Source organism: Capricornis sumatraensis, chromosome 15, assembly GCF_032405125.1.
Source record: "Capricornis sumatraensis isolate serow.1 chromosome 15, serow.2, whole genome shotgun sequence".
Lineage (NCBI taxonomy): Eukaryota > Metazoa > Chordata > Mammalia > Artiodactyla > Bovidae > Capricornis > Capricornis sumatraensis.
In genome coordinates this window covers 11,039,402-11,062,155 of record NC_091083.1, presented here as the reverse complement: position 1 = coordinate 11,062,155, position 22,754 = coordinate 11,039,402, and the positions used below count along the sequence as shown (strand labels likewise).

At 39.7% G+C, this 22,754-nt stretch overlaps 2 protein-coding genes across 4 annotated transcripts in view; both read left to right on the top strand.

Annotated features, from left to right (window-relative positions):
• The first annotated feature begins 268 nt into the window (after positions 1 to 268).
• SEL1L2 (SEL1L2 adaptor subunit of SYVN1 ubiquitin ligase) overlaps positions 269 to 22,754 on the top strand; it is an 84,590-nt gene continuing 62,104 nt past the window's right edge. For 2 of the 3 annotated variants that reach the window (XM_068987719.1, XM_068987717.1), the window contains exons 1-2: positions 269 to 431; positions 20,923 to 21,025. In XM_068987719.1, the coding sequence (XP_068843820.1) occupies positions 20,976 to 21,025 (50 nt within the window). In that variant the 5' untranslated portion in view covers positions 269 to 431; positions 20,923 to 20,975. Of the gene's footprint in view, positions 432 to 20,922; positions 21,026 to 22,754 lie in introns of those variants that run through there. The other variant, XM_068987718.1, reaches the window with a different exon arrangement.
• LOC138091382 (protein Red) lies at positions 10,681 to 12,541 on the top strand. Its single transcript, XM_068987175.1, has one exon. It carries the CDS (start codon positions 10,715 to 10,717, stop codon positions 12,398 to 12,400), a length of 1,686 nt encoding a protein of 561 aa, XP_068843276.1. The 5' UTR covers positions 10,681 to 10,714; the 3' UTR covers positions 12,401 to 12,541.

Sequence of the window (22,754 nt, the reverse complement as noted above, 5' to 3'; positions counted from 1 at the left end):
ACTTCTCTGGAAGCCCAGTGGTTAAAGGCTCTGGGCTTCCAATGCAGAGGACTCAGGTTTGATCTCTGATCAGGGAACTAAGATCTCACATGCTGCATGGCATGGCCAAAAAGTAAAAATAAATGTTTTAATAAATAAACAAATGTACAATTATACATTTATATTATAGTATATGAATTATATCTCAGTAAATCTAGTTTTAAAGAGTCTCTTGTTTCATTTTAAAACACACAAAAATGAGCAAAAATGTTTTTCTTTATAGGTATCAGTGAACAAAGTCAAACAATATTTATCAAATGTATTGGAACAAAGAAAACCAATTAATGTAATCAGTAAAAAAGAAAATCTCTTAGAAAATAAGAAAAATCACCATAAACTAAGACGAAAAGGAATTCAAAATAAAGATCTCTGGAAAAGAAATAAAGATCACTGTAAGTAGAATTCCCTCTCACATGTAAATTTAAAATGACTTCATGTAATTTAAAATCAAATTTTATAGCTACTTTCTAAGAAATCTTGCGATATAGTCATAAAGATTTATACCCATGAAAGCCTTAAATTTTGTTAGCTTCTATCCCCTGACCTGATTTGGAATTTGTACCAATGATAACAAGCAAGGTAGGACTCATGGATAAAAAAAATCCATAATTAGGTGAATAAAGCATTTATCAAATATTTTGATAGTGGAAACTCTCATTCTCTAAAGAAAACTGAAGTTAATACAGTACACTTTCTTTCTGTTCTAGCAATCTAAAACTCTCTCTAGTAAAGCCATACCTGATTAGTTGATAGATTTCTCTGGTGCAAGAAGAGTTTAGAAAAATATAAATAATGTCTCCATTGGTTGTGCGTGCAGGAGCTAACTGGTGCTCAGTTGCAAAACTTAAGACATTTTCAACATTCAAGTGTGGTACATGAAAGCTGTCTCTCTTCTAACAAATATGTATGAATGTCTATCATTTAACATCTTATGTAAGAGAAGGAATCTTCTTTGGCAGAGAAAAATTAAGAATACCAGTTTTTAATGGCATTATAAAAATGATATGTACATATCTTAAAGTTATTTTAAATCTAAATTATAAACACTGAAACATAAATTGGACCATTTTTTGACATAGAAATATGGCCTGCCTTTTATTTAGATTGGTATTTCCAGTGTAAAGCACACTCAAACTGTATTATCTATGATTTCCCATCTCAGATTTTTAATGAAACGAAGTGCTAAAAACATTTATGGAACAACTATGAGCAAAATCCTTCCAGATATTTACTGACTTTCCCCCCCCAGTCATATATAAATGGTTTACCTACAATTAAATTTGATAACTTTTAGCGGCTCTCCTTATCACATTTTTCCATAATATTTTGATCATTTTACATAGAAACATTTTCTTTTTGCACTTATTTTAGTAAGTTTGCATATTGTTTGGTTAAATTCTGTAATTATAATAACAACAAGTACAATTGATGCAAATAGATTTGGCAACAAGCACTCTTGATCTTTGGTAAATATGCAAAAGGTGGAAACAGAAGTAACACCTATACAAAAGAGCATCCCACTAGCCGCAAAGCATTCAATATGCTGTCAGTCCATAAGTTGGATAGAAGATATGAAAATCATTGATTAATTTGGCAAATAAGATAGGTAGAGATTGATAAAGAGAGCTTCTGCTTTTTAAAAGAGTAACTAAGGCCACCCTTCAAATGAGATCCTTTTCCCTTATATGGAACTGGTTGTATTATGCCTAATAATAATAAATAATAAGCTAACTCTAACTGAGCATCTCCCATATTGTTTTAATGTTTAGTCAACTTTAGATAGGTTATATGATTTCCACTTTATAAGATGTGAAACTTGCAACACAGAAATAAAGTAATTTTCTTAACAGTATAAAACCATTATTTAATAGGGAAACTAGGATTTGAACTTAGTCTGGTGCCCAAATCCTCTAGCTCTTAGGGGACCATATGCATCTCACAAAGTAAGTCGACAGTATTTTGCAAGTAAGCATGGGACAAGTGCTTTTAATCCCATGCTTCTCAAAATGGCTGAGGGCAAATATTGAACTAAATGGCAAAGATGCTCAATTTCCTGAGCACAAAATTTACTTGATTATTTTAAGGGGAATAAATAATTGTAAATATAATCATTGAAAACATTTTCATTTTAGAACTAATGGTATAATGTATACAGTATATTTCAAAATTCACATTTTGAATTATCAAACCTAAGACTTTAAAACAATGTTTTCCTCTCCTCCACATCTCTAGGGAGTGTACATGCATTCATCACTGCCTTTATAAACGTTTCAAGAACATTTGAGAAGCCCTGTCTTGCAACAGTCATAACATCCATTCATAAAGATTTACATAAATTAGAAACTGTTTCCTTCTGGCATAAGGATTATAAGTATTGGAAAGTGATCACTACTAATAAGAGCAATAATTAGAAACTGAGAACCAGAAGATTCCAGAAGAAACTGAGAACCAAAGGGATTCCAGAAGAGAGAAAGGGGTTAGTTTTAGAGCTGGAAAGACTCTTACTGACTCTATTCTCTGCTTGATCTTTATGAGTCTTGCCTTGGCAAAGATTTTAAATTTTAAAATCTTAATATTTTAAGAGTATTTTTCCATATTTATTCCAAAAGATGGTTCACTGCTCAGTTGAAGAGTTGGCTCTATATAGGACATAAAAATGTTGACATGCATGTGACTTGAAGTATCAGGTAGGATTTTTACAGGATATAAATGACACATTTAAATTGGGTCATATAAGTTCAGTTCAGTCGCTCAGTCATGTCCAACTCTTTGCAATCCCATGGACTGCAGCATGCCACACCTCCCTGTCCATCACCAACTCCCGGAGTTTACTCAAACTCATATCTATTGAGTCGGTGATGCCATCCAACCATCTCATCCTCTGTCATCCCCGTCTCCTGCCTTCAATCTTTCTCAGTATCAGGGTTTTTTCCAATGAGTTGGTTCTTCACATCAGGTGGCCAAAGTCTTGGAGCTTCAGTTTCAACATCAGCCCTTCCAATGAATATTCAGTACTGATTTCCTTTAGGATGGACTGGTTTGATCTCCTTGCAGTCCAAGGGACTCTCAAGAGTCTTCTCCAACACCACAGTTCAAATGCATCAATTCTTCAGCACTCAGCTTTCTTTATGGTCTAACTTTACATCTATACATGGCTACTGGGAAAACCATAGCTTTGACTATACAGACCTTTGTTGGCAAAGTAATGTCTCTGCTTTTTAATAGGCTGTCTTGGTTTGTCATGGCTTTTCTCCCAAGGAGCAAGCATCTTTTAATTTCATGGCTGCAGTCACCATCTGAAGTGATTTCAGAGTCCAAGAAAATAAGTAAAGTTTAATCAAGGGCCTGTTTCTGAAAGAGCACACAGAGTGTAGAGAATCCACAAAGTAATCCCCTGCCCCAGTATAGTAACAGCAATCTCATTACCACCCCTAGATCTGAAGGGTCTTAGGGCAGCAGTGGCTACAGCGATGCTGAGAAAGAAAGCAAGAGGTGTATGGAGAAGGCTCTCTAACAGGAGTATGACCTTAGGTCAAGGACAAAGCCAGCCCATAACAACCAAGACCTGGGAAACCAGGGAATACTTAACTCTCTTCCTGTCCTTCAGGCTTCCAGGTGATGCCTCTCGGCCAAATCTAAGCAGAAGCCTGAGGACAAAGGAGTCCTTTGAAGAACCCATGTGGGCATAGAGCAGGATGGAATGGCTCTAGAAAGACAATCAGAAGACAACCAGACTTTTTAAACAAGGGGAATTAAATAGCATTAACTGAAAGGAGGAGGACTTTTAGTGGCATGCATTAGAAGCATAATTATTAAAAGTAATATTATAGAATCTTAGAATTAGGAAACGTTAGTGGTCATCTCAGCCAGTATCTTTCATCAGATATTCCAGGCAGATAATAGCATCTCCTACTTAAATACATGCGACTAAGCTCACTGCGTCATACAGGGCAGCCTGTGATGTTATTGAAGATATCTCTTTCTTATAAAGTTCTTAACTTACATTAAACCAAAATCCCTTCTGCATGGTGACCTTAGGCAGCTGGAGCTGGACAGAATAATCCTGCTATGGATGTGGACTCCTGTCACGGAGCTGTTGCCCCCATCCTCACAATCCTGTGGCGTGTGCTCATTGTTTCTAAGATTCTGTGAGCTGTTTCTGGCACCCACTTCCAGTGATGATCCGTGACAAAGTTAGAGCAAGCTGAAATCTTTTCTCACCTAAAAGTACTACACCAGTGTATCAATCAGGGTTCAACCAGGAAAAAAAAAAAAAAAAGAACCAGTAGGTGATATATATATGAAGATTTATTGTAAGGTACTGGCTTACATGATTATTATGGGAGCTGGCAGGCCAAGTCCAAAATCCATGGGGCAGTTTATCAACAAGGGCAGAAAGGAATTCTTGGGCAGGACCTGAAGCTGCTGTTCACAGCTGGAATTTTTTCTTCTTCAGAGAAACCTCAATTCCATTCCTAAGGCCTTTCAAGTGTTTGAATCAGATCGACCCAGATCATCTAGGATAACTTCTCTTATTTAAATGTGGCTGTTAAATACTGTCACAGCAACAACTAGATTCATGTTGAATTTGATAACCGGGGACTATATCCTCACCAAGAAGAAACACAAAGTCTCTCCTCATCCTTCTGTGTTCATCTAAAGTTTTGAATCTAAGTGAAAGATTTTACAGTTATTTCTATTAGTTTCCTTGTGTTCATTTGGGATTATTTCAACCTATTTATTATATCAATCAAACTCTCCTAGTTTTCTGTCATTCAAGTTTTTGATGAGCATGCCTATCAATCTTTTATCCAAATCCTTGTAGAAGGTAACAAGGCAGGACCAAGTTTAGAGCCTAGAGCCCACAATAATCCACCATAACTCTCCAGTATTATATTTACCCACTGATGACAGATGAAAATCTACATGTGATGAGGTTGAAAACGTAAAATTTTAATTATGAGAATGCCTTATACAGAGTGCACTGCCTTTGTTTGGGAAGACGCCTTAATAAGCATTGGTAGACAGAAAATAGGCAAACACCCTCTCCTGTCCCCCTTCTCCAACCCCACACAGAAGCCTGGTGTCAGGAAACTGTAGAATTAGCAGTTAATAAAGTAGAGAAAGCCATGGAGAAGTAAACCTTCCTTAGACAGAAGGTGTACAAGCTGTAAAATGAGCCAGGAGCATGGGTTACACACAGTTATTGTGCTCAGTCGCTCAGTCGTGTCTGACTCTTTGCGACCCATGGACTGTAGCCCACCAGGCTCCTCTGTCCTTGGGATTTCCCCACCAAGAATCCTGGAATGGGCTGCCATTTCCTCCTCTAAGGAATCTTCCCAAACCAAGGATTGAATGAGTGTCTCCTATACCAGCAGGCAGATTCTTTACCACTGTTCCACTTGGGAAGGCATACATGGTTATAGAACTGGCTGAAAACATTGTTATTTTCATTCTCATGCAGTTTCCTTTTCACCTTTTTGTGCATAAGATATCATAAAACATAGGCTATAGGTGTTTTATATAAATGCTACTCCTCAGACTTCAGAAAAGAAAAAATGAGATTTAACATAACATTCTCCAAACAACTTCCTAATTCTTAGTGATCATATCTCCTTAACTCAAGGTCATAATCTGTGTATAAAAATTTGTTCAAAAAATTAGAACTTAAGGAGGTTGACATCAAGCTGTTTCTAGAATATGAATGTGTTTTTCCACATCTTGGAAGTAGAGGAACTATTTACCAATTTTCAGTCCACTACCAGTTTTTCCTTTTCCTAGAGGTTGAAACTAGAACCAATAGCATTTGTATTCCCTTTACTTCAAGGCAAGATCTATGCCTAACATTGTGTCTGTCATACTTAATATGAGTAAGTATTTGCTGAATTAAATTGAGTTGAATTCTTCCTGTACAGAGCTAAGATGTAAACTCAGATCTTCTGAATTCAGGTTCAGCAAGCTCTATAATATAGGTGCTACATAAAAATAATAAAACCTTAGGAATTCCCTGGTGGTCCAGTGGTTAGGACTTGGCGTTTCCACTGCAGTGGGTCTAGGTTGGATCTCTGGTCATGGAACTAAGATCCCACAAGCTGTGTGACATGACCAAAAAATAAATGAATAATAACAACAAAGCCTTACATTTTTAGAGTACATTTGAATAGTGTTTTAGGGCTGAACATAATACTTTAACATCCCATTACAATTTTTTAATGGCATGCTCATTTTCTCTCAGGGTATCTTATCACTATAATTTCAACAATTAATACTTCCTTCTGAGTCAGAATTGAGCCTCATAGAGTAATTATCTTTGTTAAATTGTTAGCAAGACAAATCAATAATTAATCATGCAGTGGGAACAGTGGAGCCTATTCCTGCAGGAAACTGGAACACCAGCTTCTTTGTCCTTCCTGACCAGATCCTTCCTGGCAGTTCTTGGACTTGAATCCTCATTAATTTTGGTGATCAGACCATATCATCCCTGCGTGCTTGGTTGGCAGGGGGGCGGTGTCTTGGAATCTTACTTTAAGCTAGTCTCCACATTTTTTTTTTCCTCACTTCTGGAGTCTGTGACCAGCTAGGCTAAGTTTATCATTTGATAGACTTTATTGACTTTGGAATGTATGTGGAGGACACTGGGAAGTGCCATGCAGATTCTCTCTTCAATTGGGAACTTGTTGCCCAGTTGCTGAGGCAACAAGGTTCACAGACAGCCTTCAGCAGCAGTTCCTTCAGGGACCATCTTAGGTGCTGCTGCTGCTGCTGCTGCTGCTGTCACTCCAGTCGTGTGCTACCCCATAGACGGCAGCCCACCAGGCTCCCCCGTCCCTGGGATTCTCCAGGCAAGAACACTGGAGTGGGGTGCCATTGTGCAGACAACTGCATAACCCAAGGTTATGCCTCCTTCCAGGAAAAGCCCACTTCTAATGGCTAATCAATTTAGGCGCATAAAGCCTTGACCATGTCAGCCTAATTGGGACAAGCTAGAAGAGACATGTTAACTCCAGAGCACCCTGCGTGGTCAAGAAAGGGTTTTACTGGGCTTTTTACCACATGCAAACTTGTCCTGTTCACCATGTGACAGGTCAGTAAATCAAGAGATGCGTTGCTAGGGTGAGGAACAGTGATTTTATTCAGAAAACCAGTGACCAAAAAGATGGTGGATTAATGTTCCAAAGAACCATCTTACCTGAGTTAGAACTCAGGCTTCTTTTGTATTAAAATGGGAAAAGTATGACTTGTTGAAAACTTTTTGGTGGAGGAATCCTTTATTCTCGCAGCTGTCCAAGCAGATCTTTTGACAATGTTCCTATAAACCTATTATCCTCCAGCAAGACAATTGCTATTTTCCATTCTGCAACTTTTTAACTCTATATGAATGGAAACGTGGTATGCCTTTAAAGACCAGAAACTTGAGAATAGGCGTTCAAGTATGTTTCAGGCTACAGGCAACATTCTTTTACAAAAGGTGCAGAGCCAGCTTGAAAAGGAATAGGCAACAGAGCACAAGGCTTAGAGTCGAAGGAATAGATGCACTGTGGAGCCAGGCTTATTCTTTGTTACAGGCCTGCATCATAGCTTCTCTCTCTCTGCCCAATCCAATTTCTCCCCCAGATACCCAAGGCTACCTTTTAATAGCTAACCCCCCAACAGTCGGGTTATTAGGGAACCCAATCTGTGTACCCTTTAATAGCTTTCCTATTACTTACTGAAAGTTTTCTTTGAATCAGCACATTTTGCAAATAAATTGATTTTTTTAAAAATCACTGAAGCTCTCCTATTCTGCAAAATGGTGATATAATTCAATATAAAAATCCTACTGCTACAAATAACTAAAATTTATACCTAAAGTATACCAAAACTCTTTTTAAATGCAGAGCTGGGCTCACATGAAACTGAAATCCCCAGGTGCTAGAAATAATGAAAAATAAGCCTGTAAATTGATGTTTTGGCAAGATGTGATCAGAGCTGGTAATGCATGAGCCTTGAATTTTAATCCTAGGCTGGGTAAATAAAATAGACATGAGGATTTTTGACAAGAGAATTGGAATGAAGAGCTATGAGTAAAGCGAAGAGTCTCACAAAGATGTGTATACAGTGAAAGACGAAATTAGGAAATACCAACAAACCACCCACCATTATAGGCAAATATCAAGGAAGCTGTTCCTCCTCTTGGGCTCTCACAGGGAAAAGCATCTCCCTGGAGAAAACTTACACCACATTCCTGCACCTTATATAGATTTGGATTTGAATTTATGCCACCCAGTACTTTTGTGAATACTTTTCAAGCCAATATGTTCACATATATGAATTTCCTTCCACCAATAAGTTGATAAATCTGGAAACCTGACAGAAGCAACACAAAATCACTTTTTGGAGAAACATTTCCACAATTTCTACATTAAAAACCTTATTGGAGATAAGCTTTCATGAAAAAAACATTTTAATGAACCAAGTTAAAAAAATTCTACTCAGCGAGAGTCAGTTTGCAAGTACATGCATCCACCCACACACACAACATATAAGGCATAGACCCCCCAAGTTTAGGAAAATAAATCTATGAAATAAATGTATTTTTAAATGATTAAGAAACCATAAGAAAAAAGAGAAGGCATCATGAAAAATGAATGAGCATCTGTGCCAAAGAACCAAATAAAACTAAGGAAAAACAAAAGCATATTCATTTAAATTAAGTGAGCAGATGGGTAAACAGAAAAATTAGATACTGTTGAAGAGAACATTAATGAAATAAGAAAAGATCAGAAGAAATTTCCCTGAATGCAGCTCAGAAAGAAAATATGAAGTGAAAACAAGAGACCTTTAGATTAAAATAAAAATATTGTACTCAGTTGTATACCATTTTGAAGACATATACTTTAAGCATGACACAAAAAGACTTAAAGTAAAAGGACTGAAATGATATCTCAAGCAATACTAAGTGAAAGAAAGCTATTATTAATTGTATATGGAATAGACTTCAAGGTAAAGACATTTAATAGAGAGAAAGCATCACCACATAGTGTTCATAAGAACAATTCACCAGAATGATATGATGTTGATCTTGAAAAATTAAGGAAAATCTGTTAAACTATAAGAATTAATAGAGTTTGGAAAAGTTGCTAGATTTTAAAATTAATATATAAAACTCAATAGCATTTCTGTATATCATGTATGAAAAGCAAAATATAATGAAATGACTAAAGTATTATTTAAAATAGCAATAAAAAGTAAAAGATAAGAATAAATCTAATAAAAGATATACAAGATGTTCAAGAAAAGGAAAAGCGTAAAACCTTTTTGAATAATATATAAAAGAATAGTTATTATGATTGTGAATGGGAAAATTCAAAATTGTAAGATAGTATATCTTGTCAAATTAGCTTAAAAATTGATCAAGAGGATTTTCACGATATTTGACAAACTAATTTTAAAAGTATTTGTGAAAACTGAGCAGAAGACCTAAACAGACATTTCTCCAAAGAAGACATACAGATGGCCAATAAACACATGAAAAGATGCTCGACTTCACTCATTTTTAAAGGAATGTGAATTAAAACTGCAGTGAGGTATCAGGTCATATCAACCAGAATGGCCATCATCAAGAAACCTACGAACAATAAATGCTGTTTGTAGGAGTATGTGGAGAAAGGGAACCCTCTTGCACTGTTGGTAGGAATGTAAATTGATACAGCCACTATGGAAAACAGTATGGAGATTCTTTTAAAAACTAGGAATAAAACTACCATATGACCCAGCAATCCCACTACTGGGCATATCCCCTGAGAAAATCACAATTAAAAAAGACACATGTACCCCAGTGTTCACTGCAGCACTATTTATAATAGCTAGGACGTAGAAGCATTCTAGAAGTCCATTGACAGATAAATGGATAAAGAAGTTGTGGTACATATATACAATGGAATACTGTTGTTGTTTAGGTACTAAGTTGTATCCAACTCTTTTGTGACTACTTGGACTCCTCCAGGCTCCTCTATCCATGGAATTTCCCAAGCAAGAATACTGGAGTGCGTTGCCATTTCCTTTTCCAGGAGATCCTCCTGACCCAGGGATTAAACTCATATATCCTGAATTGGCAGGTAGATTCTTCACCACTGAGCCACCAAGGAAGTGAATATTACTCAACCATAAAAAGGAATGAATTTGAGTCAGTTGTAGTGAGGTAGATGAACCTGGAGCCTGTTATTCAGAATGAGGTAAGTCACAAGGAGAAAAACAAATATTATATACCAACTCATATATATGGAAGCTAGAGAAATGGTACTTATGAACCTATTTGCAGGGAAGGAATGGAGATGCAGATGTAGACAGTGGCCTTGTGGAGGTAGCAGAGGAAAGAGAGGGTTGGATGAACCGAGAGAGTAGCATTGACATATATTCACTACCGTGAAAAATAGGTAACTAGTGGGAAGCTGCTGTATAACACAGGGAGCCCAGCCTGGTGCTCTGTGATGAGCTAGAGGGGTGGGAGGGGGGAGAGATTGGGAGGGAGGCTCATGTGGAAGGGGATATGTGTATATATATATGGTTATGATTGACGTGTTGTTGTATGGCAGAAACCAACACTGTAAAGCAATTATCCTCCAATTAAAAAAAAATAAATTTTAAAGTATATATGATCCTCAGACGTTGTTGGGGTTGAAAAACTGCGGACGAAATGCCGGAGCGAGATAGCGAACCATTCTCCAATCCCTTGGCTCCAGATGGCCACGATGTGGACGATCCTCACTCCTTCCACCAATCAAAACTCACTAATGAAGACTTCAGGAAACTTCTCATGACCCCAAGGGCTGCACCTACCTCTGCACCACCCTCTAAGTCACGTCACCATGAGATGCCAAGAGAGTACAATGAGGATGAAGATCCAGCTGCACGAAGGAGAAAAAAGAAAAGTTATTATGCCAAGCTTCGCCAACAAGAAATTGAGAGAGAGAGAGAACTAGCAGAGAAGTACCGGGACCGTGCCAAAGAACGGCGGGATGGTGTGAACAAAGATTATGAGGAAACGGAACTGATAAGCACCACGGCCAACTACAGGGCTGTGGGCCCCACTGCTGAGGCGGACAAATCAGCTGCAGAGAAAAGAAGACAGTTGATCCAGGAGTCTAAATTCTTGGGTGGTGACATGGAACACACCCATTTGGTGAAAGGCTTGGATTTTGCTCTGCTTCAAAAGGTACGAGCTGAAATTGCCAGCAAAGAGAAAGAGGAGGAAGAAATGATGGAAAAGCCCCAGAAGGAAACTAAGAAAGATGAGGATCCTGAAAATAAAATTGAATTCAAAACACGTTTGGGCCGAAATGTTTACCGCATGCTCTTCAAGAGCAAAGCATATGAGCGGAATGAGCTGTTTCTTCCAGGCCGCATGGCCTATGTGGTAGACCTGGATGATGAGTACGCCGACACAGACATCCCCACTACTCTTATCCGCAGCAAAGCTGATTGCCCCACCATGGAGGCCCAGACCACACTGACTACAAATGACATTGTCATCAGCAAGCTCACCCAGATCCTTTCCTACCTGAGGCAGGGTACCCGCAACAAGAAGCTCAAAAAGAAAGATAAAGGGAAAATGGAAGAGAAGAAACCCCCGGAAGCCGACATGAATATATTTGAAGATATTGGGGATTATGTGCCCTCCACAACCAAGACTCCTCGAGACAAGGAGCGGGAGAGATACCGGGAACGGGAGCGTGATCGGGAGAGAGACAGAGACCGTGACAGAGAGCGGGAGCGAGAGCGAGACCGGGAGCGAGAGCGAGACCGGGAGCGAGAGCGAGACCGGGAGCGAGAAGAAGAGAAGAAGAGACACAGCTACTTTGAGAAGCCAAAAGTGGACGATGAGCCCATGGATGTTGACAAAGGACCTGGATCTGCCAAGGAGTTGATCAAGTCCATCAATGAAAAGTTTGCTGGATCTGCTGGTTGGGAAGGCACGGAATCGCTGAAGAAGCCAGAGGACAAGAAGCAGCTGGGAGATTTCTTTGGCATGTCCAATAGCTATGCTGAGTGCTATCCAGCCACGATGGATGACATGGCTGTGGACAGTGATGAGGAGGTGGATTATAGCAAAATGGACCAGGGTAACAAGAAAGGTCCTTTAGGCCGCTGGGACTTTGACACCCAGGAGGAATATAGCGAGTATATGAACAACAAGGAGGCTTTGCCCAAAGCTGCATTCCAGTATGGCATCAAGATGTCTGAAGGGCGGAAAACCAGGCGCTTCAAGGAAACCAATGACAAAGCAGAGCTTGATCGCCAGTGGAAAAAGATTAGTGCGATCATTGAGAAGAGGAAGAAGATGGAAGCTGATGGAGTTGAAGTGAAAAGACCAAAATACTAAAATCTCTGGTTCCAACTCCAAGAATAATCTCCACAAGGATTTACTCCCCACTGCTTCCTTTATACAATTCCAAAAAAAAGTTGAAAGATTTTTTGTGTGTGAATGTGTATAAATTTTATTGTATAATGTTTTGATCCCATTAAAGTTGGTTAACCTGCAAAAAAAAAATAAAGTATATATGAAAGCAAGTCTAAAAATAGCCAAGATACTTTTGAAGTAGAATGATAAGGGGAACTTGTCCCACTAAATTCTTCCTATAAAATGATGTTTTGGTACATAGATTGAAAAATAGAAGAGAGTCTAGAGTCAGTCTTATATATACAGAGGATTTTGGTATGTAATGACAGAGGCGCAATTTCATCTTCTTTATCTGTTTGTCTATTGATGGCCACTTAGGTTGTCTACACATCTTGGCTATTGTGAATACAGAAGTGATGAAAACATGGGGGCATATATCTTTTCAAGTTAGTGTTTTCATAGTCTTTGGATAAATACCCAGAAGTGGAATTGCTGGATCACATGGTAGTCCTATTCTTAATTTTTTTAGGAACTTCCATATCTTTTCCCATAGTGTCTGCATCAATTTACATTCCCAACCGTATACAAGGGTTCCTTTTTCTTCACACCCTCACCAACATTTATTTCTTGCCATTTACCAGAAAAGGGAAAACAACCAAAGGTCAGTAAATATACTTAACTTCACTTATAATTGAAGAAACAAATTCAATAGCAAAGAATAATTATTTCACACTGATTAGCAAAACTAAAAGATAACCCCGTGAGTGATCCAGAATGTGAAGAAACAATAACTCTCATATATCAGAGAGTGAGAGTGAAGTTTGGTACAACCTCTTTGAACAGCAATATGGTAATATTTAGTAAAGTTTAAGATGCATATACCCCACTCTGCACATGTACTTTTAGATAAGTTCTCACACATCCGTAGAAGAAAATGTGCACAAGGATTTTCATTGCAGAATTGTTTTTGGTAGCATACAAGTGGAGAAACTGAATGTTCATGGAAGGCCTAGGAGAAATAATGAAGGAAAACTGGGCTTCCCTGATAGCTCAGTTGGTAAAGAATCCTCCTGCAATGGAGGAGACCGCGGTGCGATTCCTGGGTCTGGAAGATCCCCTGGAGAAGGGATAGGCTACCCACTCCAGTATTCTGGCCTGGAGAATTCCATGGACTGTATAGTCTATGGGGTGACAAAAAGTCCGACACGAGCGACTCTCACTTTCATTTTCACTTTCACTTTCATTCATACAAAGAATTTTGACCAGACAATTGGCACTGTTAAAATGAATGAATGAAGCTTGCTTGAATCAAGATGAATAAATCTCAAACCGTGAAAAACTTAGTTGCAAAAGTATACATAGTATGATGCTACTTATATATACAAATAACACTGGGTGCACATATGTAGCAAAAGAGCCACACAGCGGACCTTCCTAGTGGTACAGTACGGAAGAATCAGCCTGACAATGCAGGGGACACAGGTTTGACCCCTGGTCCAGGAAGATTCCACACGCCACGGAGCGACTAAGCCTGTGTGCCACAGCTACTGAACCCAAGCTCTAGAGCCCATGAGCGCCCCCCTGCTGCAATGACTGAAGCCGGCGTACGCTAGGGCCCATCAGGCCACAACCGCCAAGCCTGTATGCCGCAACTGTTGAAGTCTGCACGTCCGAGAGCCTGCGCTCCACAACAAGGGAAGCCACAGCAACGTAAAGCCCACACACCACAACTAAAAAGTAGCCTCTCCACAGCTAGAGACAGACTGTGCACAGCAACGGAAGACCCAGCGCAACCAAATAAATAAATGAAGAGCTACCCAGCAACTTCAGGAAAATAGCCACCTCTGAAGAGGGAACAAGGGCCAGGGTTGTTGGGAGGAGGCTTGCCTGTATCTGTACGTTGTTTCCTTACAATTGATACATAAAACAAGTGAGGCAAAATGTTACCATCCGTTAAACTGTGTGTGAGGCTGGGAGGGTGATAGTGAGGTATGTTTCATTTTCTGTACTTTTTTTGTATGTTTGAAATAGTTCACGGTTATTTAAAAAAAAATAGAAATTAACATCACTTGACATAAAAAGAATCTACAGGTGAGTATAAAGTATTTTAACTATCAAAGTTTTAAAGTTTGTGTGTGTACCACTTAAAATTATTTTATGGGGTGAGAAAAAATTGGGAGAGCAGGATTGACATATACATACTGCCATGTGCAAAATCGATAGCTGGTGGGAAGCCGCTGCACAGCACAGGCAGTTCAGCCTAGCGCTCTGTGATGACCTAGAGGGGTGGGATGGTGGTGAGGGTGGGGGGACATTCAAAAGAGAGAGGGTATATGTATACATCTGTGCTTCTGAACTGTGGTGTTGGAGAAGTCTCTTGAGAGTCCCTTGGACTGCAAGGAGATCCAACCAGTCCACCCTAAAGGAAATCAGTCCTGGGTGTTCATTGGAAGGACTCGTGCTGAAGCTGAAACTTCAATACTTTGGCCACCTGATGCGAAGAGCTGACTCATTTGAAAAGACCCTGATGCTGCGAAAGATTGAAGGCGGGAGAAGGGGACGACAGAGGATGAGATGGCTGGATGGCATCACTGACTCAATGGACGTGAGTCTGAGTGAACTCCGGGAGTTGATGATGGACAGGGACGCCTGGCATGCTGCGGTGCATGGGGTCGCAAAGAGTCAGACACGACTGAGCGACTGAACTGAACTGAACTGGTAGGTGATTCACTTTAGACACGACTGAGCGACTGAACTGAACTGAACTGATAGGTGATTCACTTTGTTGTACAGCAGAAACTAACACAACATTGTAAAGCACATACACTCCAATAAAAAATTATCCTACATACCCTTCGGGAATCAGTGACCTAAGGTGCTACAAATTACCATGTACACCGAAGTGTCAAACCAGCCACTTCCAGCAGGCACTCTTGTCCACCCCAGAGGACATGAATACAGCGTGCCACTTTCTTTTCTTGCCCCTTCTGCTCCTCCTCACCGCTGAAGGTCTTTCCATTATCCAAGGCCTCCCATAAGCATTGTCTTCTTACATAATCATGTCCAAACCAACCAGACTGGGAATTATCATGTGTGTATAATGATGCTCTGAATCATCAAGACCTGGTTAAATCACGCTCATTATCTTCTGCTGGGGAAGGTGGAAGAATATATTGTTCCCTTTTTAGACGGATTTACATCAGAAAATAGTCAAAAAGAGATATGATTCATCTAATGGGGAAAATGATTTATATGAAACATATTTCTCAAGAGTCAGGTAAATGAAGTATTACTATAAAGAAACAACTATAAAATACTTTAAACAATTACAGTAAATTATTTTTTAAATGTATTTTGGACCTTTTTTCAAATTTTTCATCATTTGATAATAACTTTGTGTTTAACACATGATTCTGCGTATTATGTAGCTCTGAGAAGTATTATAGGCTCTGTGCATAAACCAACTCATCTGTAAAATGACAGCCAATGAGAAAATTGCCTAGGACCCAAGTGGTTTATGAATATTAGCACCAATTATAACTATAACTATACATTATTTGATTATTCACTTCTTTTATAATGCATGTCTTTCTGATAAATTAAGGATTTTAGATCATGAATTATATCTTTCTAAGTCAGGGTCTCTCTCATTTTAAGCTTTGCTTAGTAGATATTTGAAGAGGAAAAAAAATTTTTTTTAACTTATAATTTGTCTGCCATTTCCAAGAAATACCAACGGAGGCATTTATATCTGAGGACAATGATCTGGGGACAGAATGAATAAATTTGACTGTTGTAAATATCTGTGCTGTATTCAAGTGGATTTGAGTTGATGGCATCTTTATCTGACTAAACTCTGCTGAGTCATTCTTTCTTGGGTGGAATATTATTTTTAGAAATGGATCATTACTCTCCCACCTTATCTGAGATTGTATCTTTCTAGCAGACATTAAGGGCAAATGTGAAGAGCTCTTCTCATGCATTATTTGGAAAATCAGAAACTGAAGTTGGTTTATATTAAATACAGTTAAAATTAGATAGATGCAGTGTTTGTGGAGGCAAGCTTTTCTGCAGAGCAAAGATTTTCCCATTTTATTCTTCTGTATCATTTTAATGGTGAAAGCACCTAATTTTTAGTCAGGTTAAAAGATATTCATCTCCTTTAACTCTCAATGTCAAGACATTCTTTTAACTCTCAGTGGTCCTTTATGTGATTCAAGAAGTAATAAAATTTGAGATTCAAACTAAGGAATTTAATATCTTTTCCCTTTTATTTTTCTAGATCATTTAGATAATATTTATATACTTGAATTTAAATGTTAAAGTATTAAATTTTCTGATGAAACATTTAAGAAAATGAGTAATGCAGATTAAGGCAAGGGAAGGAACTGAGCAAAGATAGAGTTTCAAAATTTAGGATTTTGAAGAGCAAATTGCACTGGAGGATTGGCCCCCTCCCACAAGCAAGGGAGCTGGGCTCTTTTACTTCTTCATCCATCAGTCAGTGGCTAGAGGCCCCCAGCACCCTGAAGGATTGAACATCGCTGTTCTAAGTCTTTGCCTTACTTGCTAGACCTCCTGGATTCCAGTCAACTTCATCCCTATTTCTCCTCAGCCATTTACCAGCCACACGTAGAGCCATTGCACCAATATAATTTCAGACTCGAAAGCAGCGATCTCTGATCAGGGCCAGCTTCCTGCCGCTTCTTATCCCTCTGTCTTTCTCCTAGCAATCCTGCCTTCACCTTCACAGTGCCCTGAGTCGCCTCCTCCCTTTCGTTCTTCACATCTCTGTCCACTCAGTATCATTGGCTGCCAGCTTTGACTGCCTGGCCAGATATGACTTGCAAGCTCTCTATCTTCGTTTAAAACATACTGCCCACCCCAGTTATTTTGCACCAACTGTTTCCTCCAAATGGAGTACCAGTTTCATCTTCTTGGTCTGGCAAATTTCTACTTACCTTTGGAGAACTGTCTAAAGTGCCATTTCATCTGTGAAGATTTCTTTCTTTCACTAGGCTAGAGTAAGGGACCTGAAGTGGGTGGGCATTTGCTGTTTGTGGTCTTCCCATCACCCATTCTACCCTTCTCACCATCCCAATTTCCTTTTCTGGAATTAGGTTTCCCCCAATGGATACATTCTTATAAGAATGTAATGAGATGCTTTGTCTTCCCTACTAGACTCATCAGACTCATCAGGGAGCTGGAACAGAGAGAGGAAGGTCTTAAAAGGATTCGATCCTCGTCCATCCCAGTGGCCGTGTTTGCCACTGTTTGCAAGGATGCTTTGATTCCTGATCAACCCCATTAAATCTGTGAACCTCCTAATAAATTCCTTCAGCTTAAGTCAATCAGATTGGGTTTCTGTGGCTCACAAACAAAGAAGGCCCCTGTATTCCCACAGTGCCTTCTTATGTAGAGCCTACCAGATGGCCTTGTAATTTTTGGTAAACATGTTTGTCTCTGCCAGGCTAATCTACAATGTTTAGCATTGTGTCTAACACATGGTAAGAATCAATTCATACCAATTAAATGAACAAGTAATGTATGAATGGCAGAGAACAAGTTGTCTCCAACTTTACCCTTTCTTCTTATATCTGAAACAAGCAAGTGGGCCATTTTTATTCTAAAGATTTGCTTGTAGTCATTATGAATGAGCGGAGAAGGTGATGGCAACCCACTCCAGTACTCTTGCCTGGAAAACCCCATGGATGGAGGAGTCTGGTAGGCTGCAGTCCATGGGGTCACGAAGAGTCAGACAGGACTGAGCGACTTCACTTTCCCTTTTCACTTTCATGCATTGGAGAAGGAAATGGCAACCCACTCCAGTGTTCTTGTCTGGAGAATCCCAGGGACAGGGGAGCCTGGTGGGCTGCCGTCTATGGGGTCACACAGAGTCAGACACGACTGAAGCGACTTAGCAGCAGCAGCAGCAGCATTATGAATGAGAGGATTCTGCATGAATTCCACAGTGACAAGTGACAGGAGTTAAGAAATAGACTTGATTAGAGAATTTTACAACTGAAGTATCAGAATGAAGAGGCATAGATTCCTGTTCATCCCATTGTCTCAGAAAAGTGATCTGGGTCTAGAGATTGATGGTTACTTAGAAGGTCCACCAACTACACTGTACTTTGAGTACAGTAATGAGAACACAGCCTTGTCAGAGGTGGGCTGCTTGGGCATCCAGTTGCCTAGGAAAGTCAGAGGTTCAGTCCATCTGGAAACCTTGGAGGCCCATGGGAAATCTCAGTCCTTCTTGCTTTTATAGAGTAGCCACTGATCTGAGCTGAGTTTGGGTACCTCCCTTCTTATGGGGAGAAGAGGTAGCTTGTTTTCCATGTGATACAGAGCTAGCATCAGTATTAGTTTGCCAGGGATACCATAACAAAATACCATAGGCAAAGTGGCTTAAGCGGCAGAAATGGATTTTCTCACAGTCCTGGAGGCTCAAAGTCCACAATCAAGGTGTTAAAGGGTTCATTCTCAGGCTTCTTTCCTTAGCTTATAACTGGTCACCTTCTCACTACGTCCTTATAGTGTCTCTTTTCCATGCCAGTGTACTGTTGGTGTTTTTTCTGCTTAAAGAGACATCCAGTCATATTGGATTAGGGCTCCAATCAAACAGCCTCCTTCAATCACTTCTTTAAAGACCTTACCTCCAAATAAGGTTACATTCTGAGGTACTGGGGGATAAGACTTCAACATACAAATTTTGGCGGTTACAATTCAGCCCATGACAGTCCCCAAATTAAAGAATATTGATAATAAGACTGAAAAAGTAATAAAATGTCTAGAACTGTCTACAAATTATATCTCTGACAAACACTGAAGTCCAAATTCATCTAGTTGGAGCAAGTTCCACAATTGCTGCTGCCTTAAATACTCCTCTGGCACACCTACTCACCCTTTATCCTGAGGCTCATCCCCAGCCCTCCCCAGTCACTGAAGAGCTCCTATCAGGACAAAGCAACAGGCATCCACTGGCTGACTGTTCAGAGGACCCCAGAGTCATGAAGGTCCTTTACAACAACTTCAGGGTTGTCTCCTCAAATCCCAATCATTTCCTGACTGCACTTTACCCACATTTGGAAATCATTAACCTATACAAAGAAAAAGTGTTGTCAAGATAATTTTACTGGTAATGAAGCCCTCTTATAGTACATAAAACTTGTATTTGAGTACATTTGGAAAGCCCAAAATAAAATTACATGTAAAGGTAAAAACCGTGGATAGAAATCTATAGTGGTAAATCATTTCTCACATGTATGTGGATGTAGAGACAACCTTTCAACATTTATTCTCTCTTAATAGGACCGATTGCCATTCCAAGCACAGATTAATATGTTTTCCCATTATTTTTCCTCTTAATCATTAAGTATAGATAACCTATAACTCAAAGCAGAAATTAGACACTAAATGCGTCTGGTGTTACTAAATTGATTGGATAACTTTAAGCATTCAAAATAATTGTAAACTGGATTGTAAATTGTAATTTTTTTAATTTACAAAAGAAAGTGGGAAGTTCTGATAGCATGTCAGGAGGAAGAAAAATAAGAACCACTTAAAAATTTTTTTGTGGTCTTGTTAATGAGGCATCAAATCCCAGAGTGCCTCTCCTTTAAAATGGCTTCACATGTGGTTCACCTAATCAGAGGTTTCAGTGAGTGTCATAATGGACTTCAAGAGGCACTGTGATGCTATGGAAGGGTGTGTGTGTGTGTGTGTGTGTGTGTGTGTGTGTGTGTGTGTGTATGTACTGGGGTTGGGGCTCTAAGGCAGACTTTCCTTCTAAACAGCTTTCCCCATCTGTAAACTGGTGATATGCTTTGAAAATCGTGAATTGTTATATAAATGTTTTAGAAGTATTATTATTGTAGCAGGTAAAATTATGTTTCTTAGTTTCCTTAAATACGATAAAACTTTACTCTGAGGTATCATCCCACAAGGCAAATTATTATTGATCCCCTCCTTTGTGCCTTCTACCCTGCCCACTTATTCCTGACGCTCATCCCCAGCAGTTCTCAGTCAGGCTAGAAAGGTCTCAGAAAGACTCTGGGGAGGATGAGGGAGCATCTCTCCTCCAATCCTGAGCACACACTGCCCATGATATCTTCTGGTTCAGACAAGAGAGCTGAGCACTGGGAAGCCAGGGAGCTAAGGCCCAGAGAGCAGGGCGCACCCAGCCACCGCCTCCCTTGGAGACCTTGCTTCCTGTCTTCTGCTTGCAGGGTGTTACACCCCTTTTTCAGACTGGGGACATCTCTCTCCCTCCTATCATAGAAACATCCATCTCTCTCCTCCATCCTCCAAGACCCTTTCACAAAAGAGAGGAAGAGAATACTTTCGTAGACAGCTTCTACCGTCTAGCCAAAGGTAGGGTGATCTTGAAATGCAGAGGCTAAAAAATAAGGAGAGCAAACCCCAAAATAATATGCCAGCACATTATTTTTAAAATGTAAAACACAAAATAATGTTATTTTTCCTTGTTTGTCCACATACAGTAGAAAACCAAGCAAAGAACAATTTCACAGATGAAGGAGACCAGCTTTTTAAGATGGGCATCAAGATCCTCCAGCAGTCTAAAAGCCAGAAACAAAAAGCAGAGTAAGTCCACCCAGCACTCAAACCAAGTGCAATTTCCAGGTTGAGAAAAGAGAGCAATCCAAAATCTGATTTGTCATTAACAGCTTATTGGTATAACAAATAAGCTTATTTGCCTATAAACTTTTGTTTTTAAAAAGACCAAATGGTGTTTAAAGAATCCTACAAATTATCAGCCTAAACATGTGGAAGACCTTATATATGAAACCGCAGTCCCTACACATTAAGTGAAACGCAGAATAAAGGCACTGATCTAAGCATTCAAGCAAAAGTATTGTTTTGGCTTTAATTGACTCAAGTGAAACAAAATATGTACTATTTGAAAAAAAGATGCATTGTTTGAACTGGAGTCGCTGTTGTTTTAGAATGCTTTATGCTGCCTAACAGCTTTTGTGCCTCGCTTTATGGTTTTCAGAACACTTTCATGTACGTGATGCCATTTTATCCCCAGAACAGAATTATGAGTTAAGAAGAGCTCCATTTTTACCCTGTTTGAAACTCTGGGGACAGAGATGCGAGGATGGTAAAGGGAGGTGATGACAAATCCACAGCTGGGAGGTGATCAAGCAGAGGCCATGTGGTCTCACACCGCGGCCACCGTTTCTCGTTTCACTTCTCTGCCCTGTCTAAATGGGAGGCAGAGCTATCTTTACCCCCCCGTCCCCAGGAGAGAGGCACAACCTGAAGTCCTACCAAGTCTCCAGTCACAACCTTGGAATCGAACTCTGGCTCTACTGTTTCCTGGCCGTGGAACAGAGAAAGTGACTTAACCCCTTGTGCCCTGGATAATGCAGTCTAGCTCTTAGAACCATGTCCGATACACAGTAATAAGGAGATAAGTGTTTGCCATTTTTATTTCTAGTCCTTTAACTGGTAAGTGGAAGGTGTGGAAGAGAAATCAAGTGTGTCTTGAACCTTAATAGAAGGAATAAATTCTGAACCTCCAACAATCCTGCTTCTTTTGTTTTCACGCGGATTAGGCATACCAGCCCTATGGGATGCTTCCCAGAGCTGGGGCAGCCAGCCTGAGGCAGGGCAGCTGCAGAGTCCATGAATTCTTCCCTAAAGCTCAAAGCCTCTGAGACAAGCGTAAGAGTGTAGAGGATCAGTTCAGTTCTGTCCAGTTCAGTCGCTCAGTCGTGTCTAGGCAAGGCTATGGTTTTTGCTGTGGTCATGTATGGATGTGAGAGTTGGACTGTGAAGAAGGCTGAGCGCCGAAGAATTGATGCTTTTGAACTGTGGTGTTGGAGAAGACTCTTGAGAGTCCTTGGACTGCAAGGAGATCCAAACAGTCCATTCTGAAGGAGATCAACCCTGGGATTTCTTTGGAAGGAATGATGCTGAAGCTGAAACTCCAGTACTTTGACCACCTCATGAGAAGAATTGACTCATTGGAAAAGACTCTGATGCTGGGACGGATTAGGGGCAGGAGGAAAAGGGGACGACCGAGGATGAGATGGCTGGATGGCATCACAGACTCGATGGACGTGAGTCTAGAGGATAGGGTGGGGGGATTAAGCATGAACCTGGTTATCACAACATCACAACTTCCATTTTTCAAGCTTCTTCTTCGTGTGACTTGTGGGATATTCTTCATTGTTCACAATGATATTGTAAAACATAAATTATTATCCCCAGATTATGGAGGAGGAAATAGAAGGTCAAAAAGATTTTGATTTTTCCAAAGTGACAAGAAGAATGAAGTAAGGCATTTGATCCTCTCTCTAGTGAA

Bases quoted from the DNA above. Each gene is read 5' to 3' on its own strand.
- LOC138091382 (XM_068987175.1), top strand. From the start codon at position 10,715: ATGCCGGAGCGAGATAGCGAACCATTCTCCAATCCCTTGGCTCCAGAT.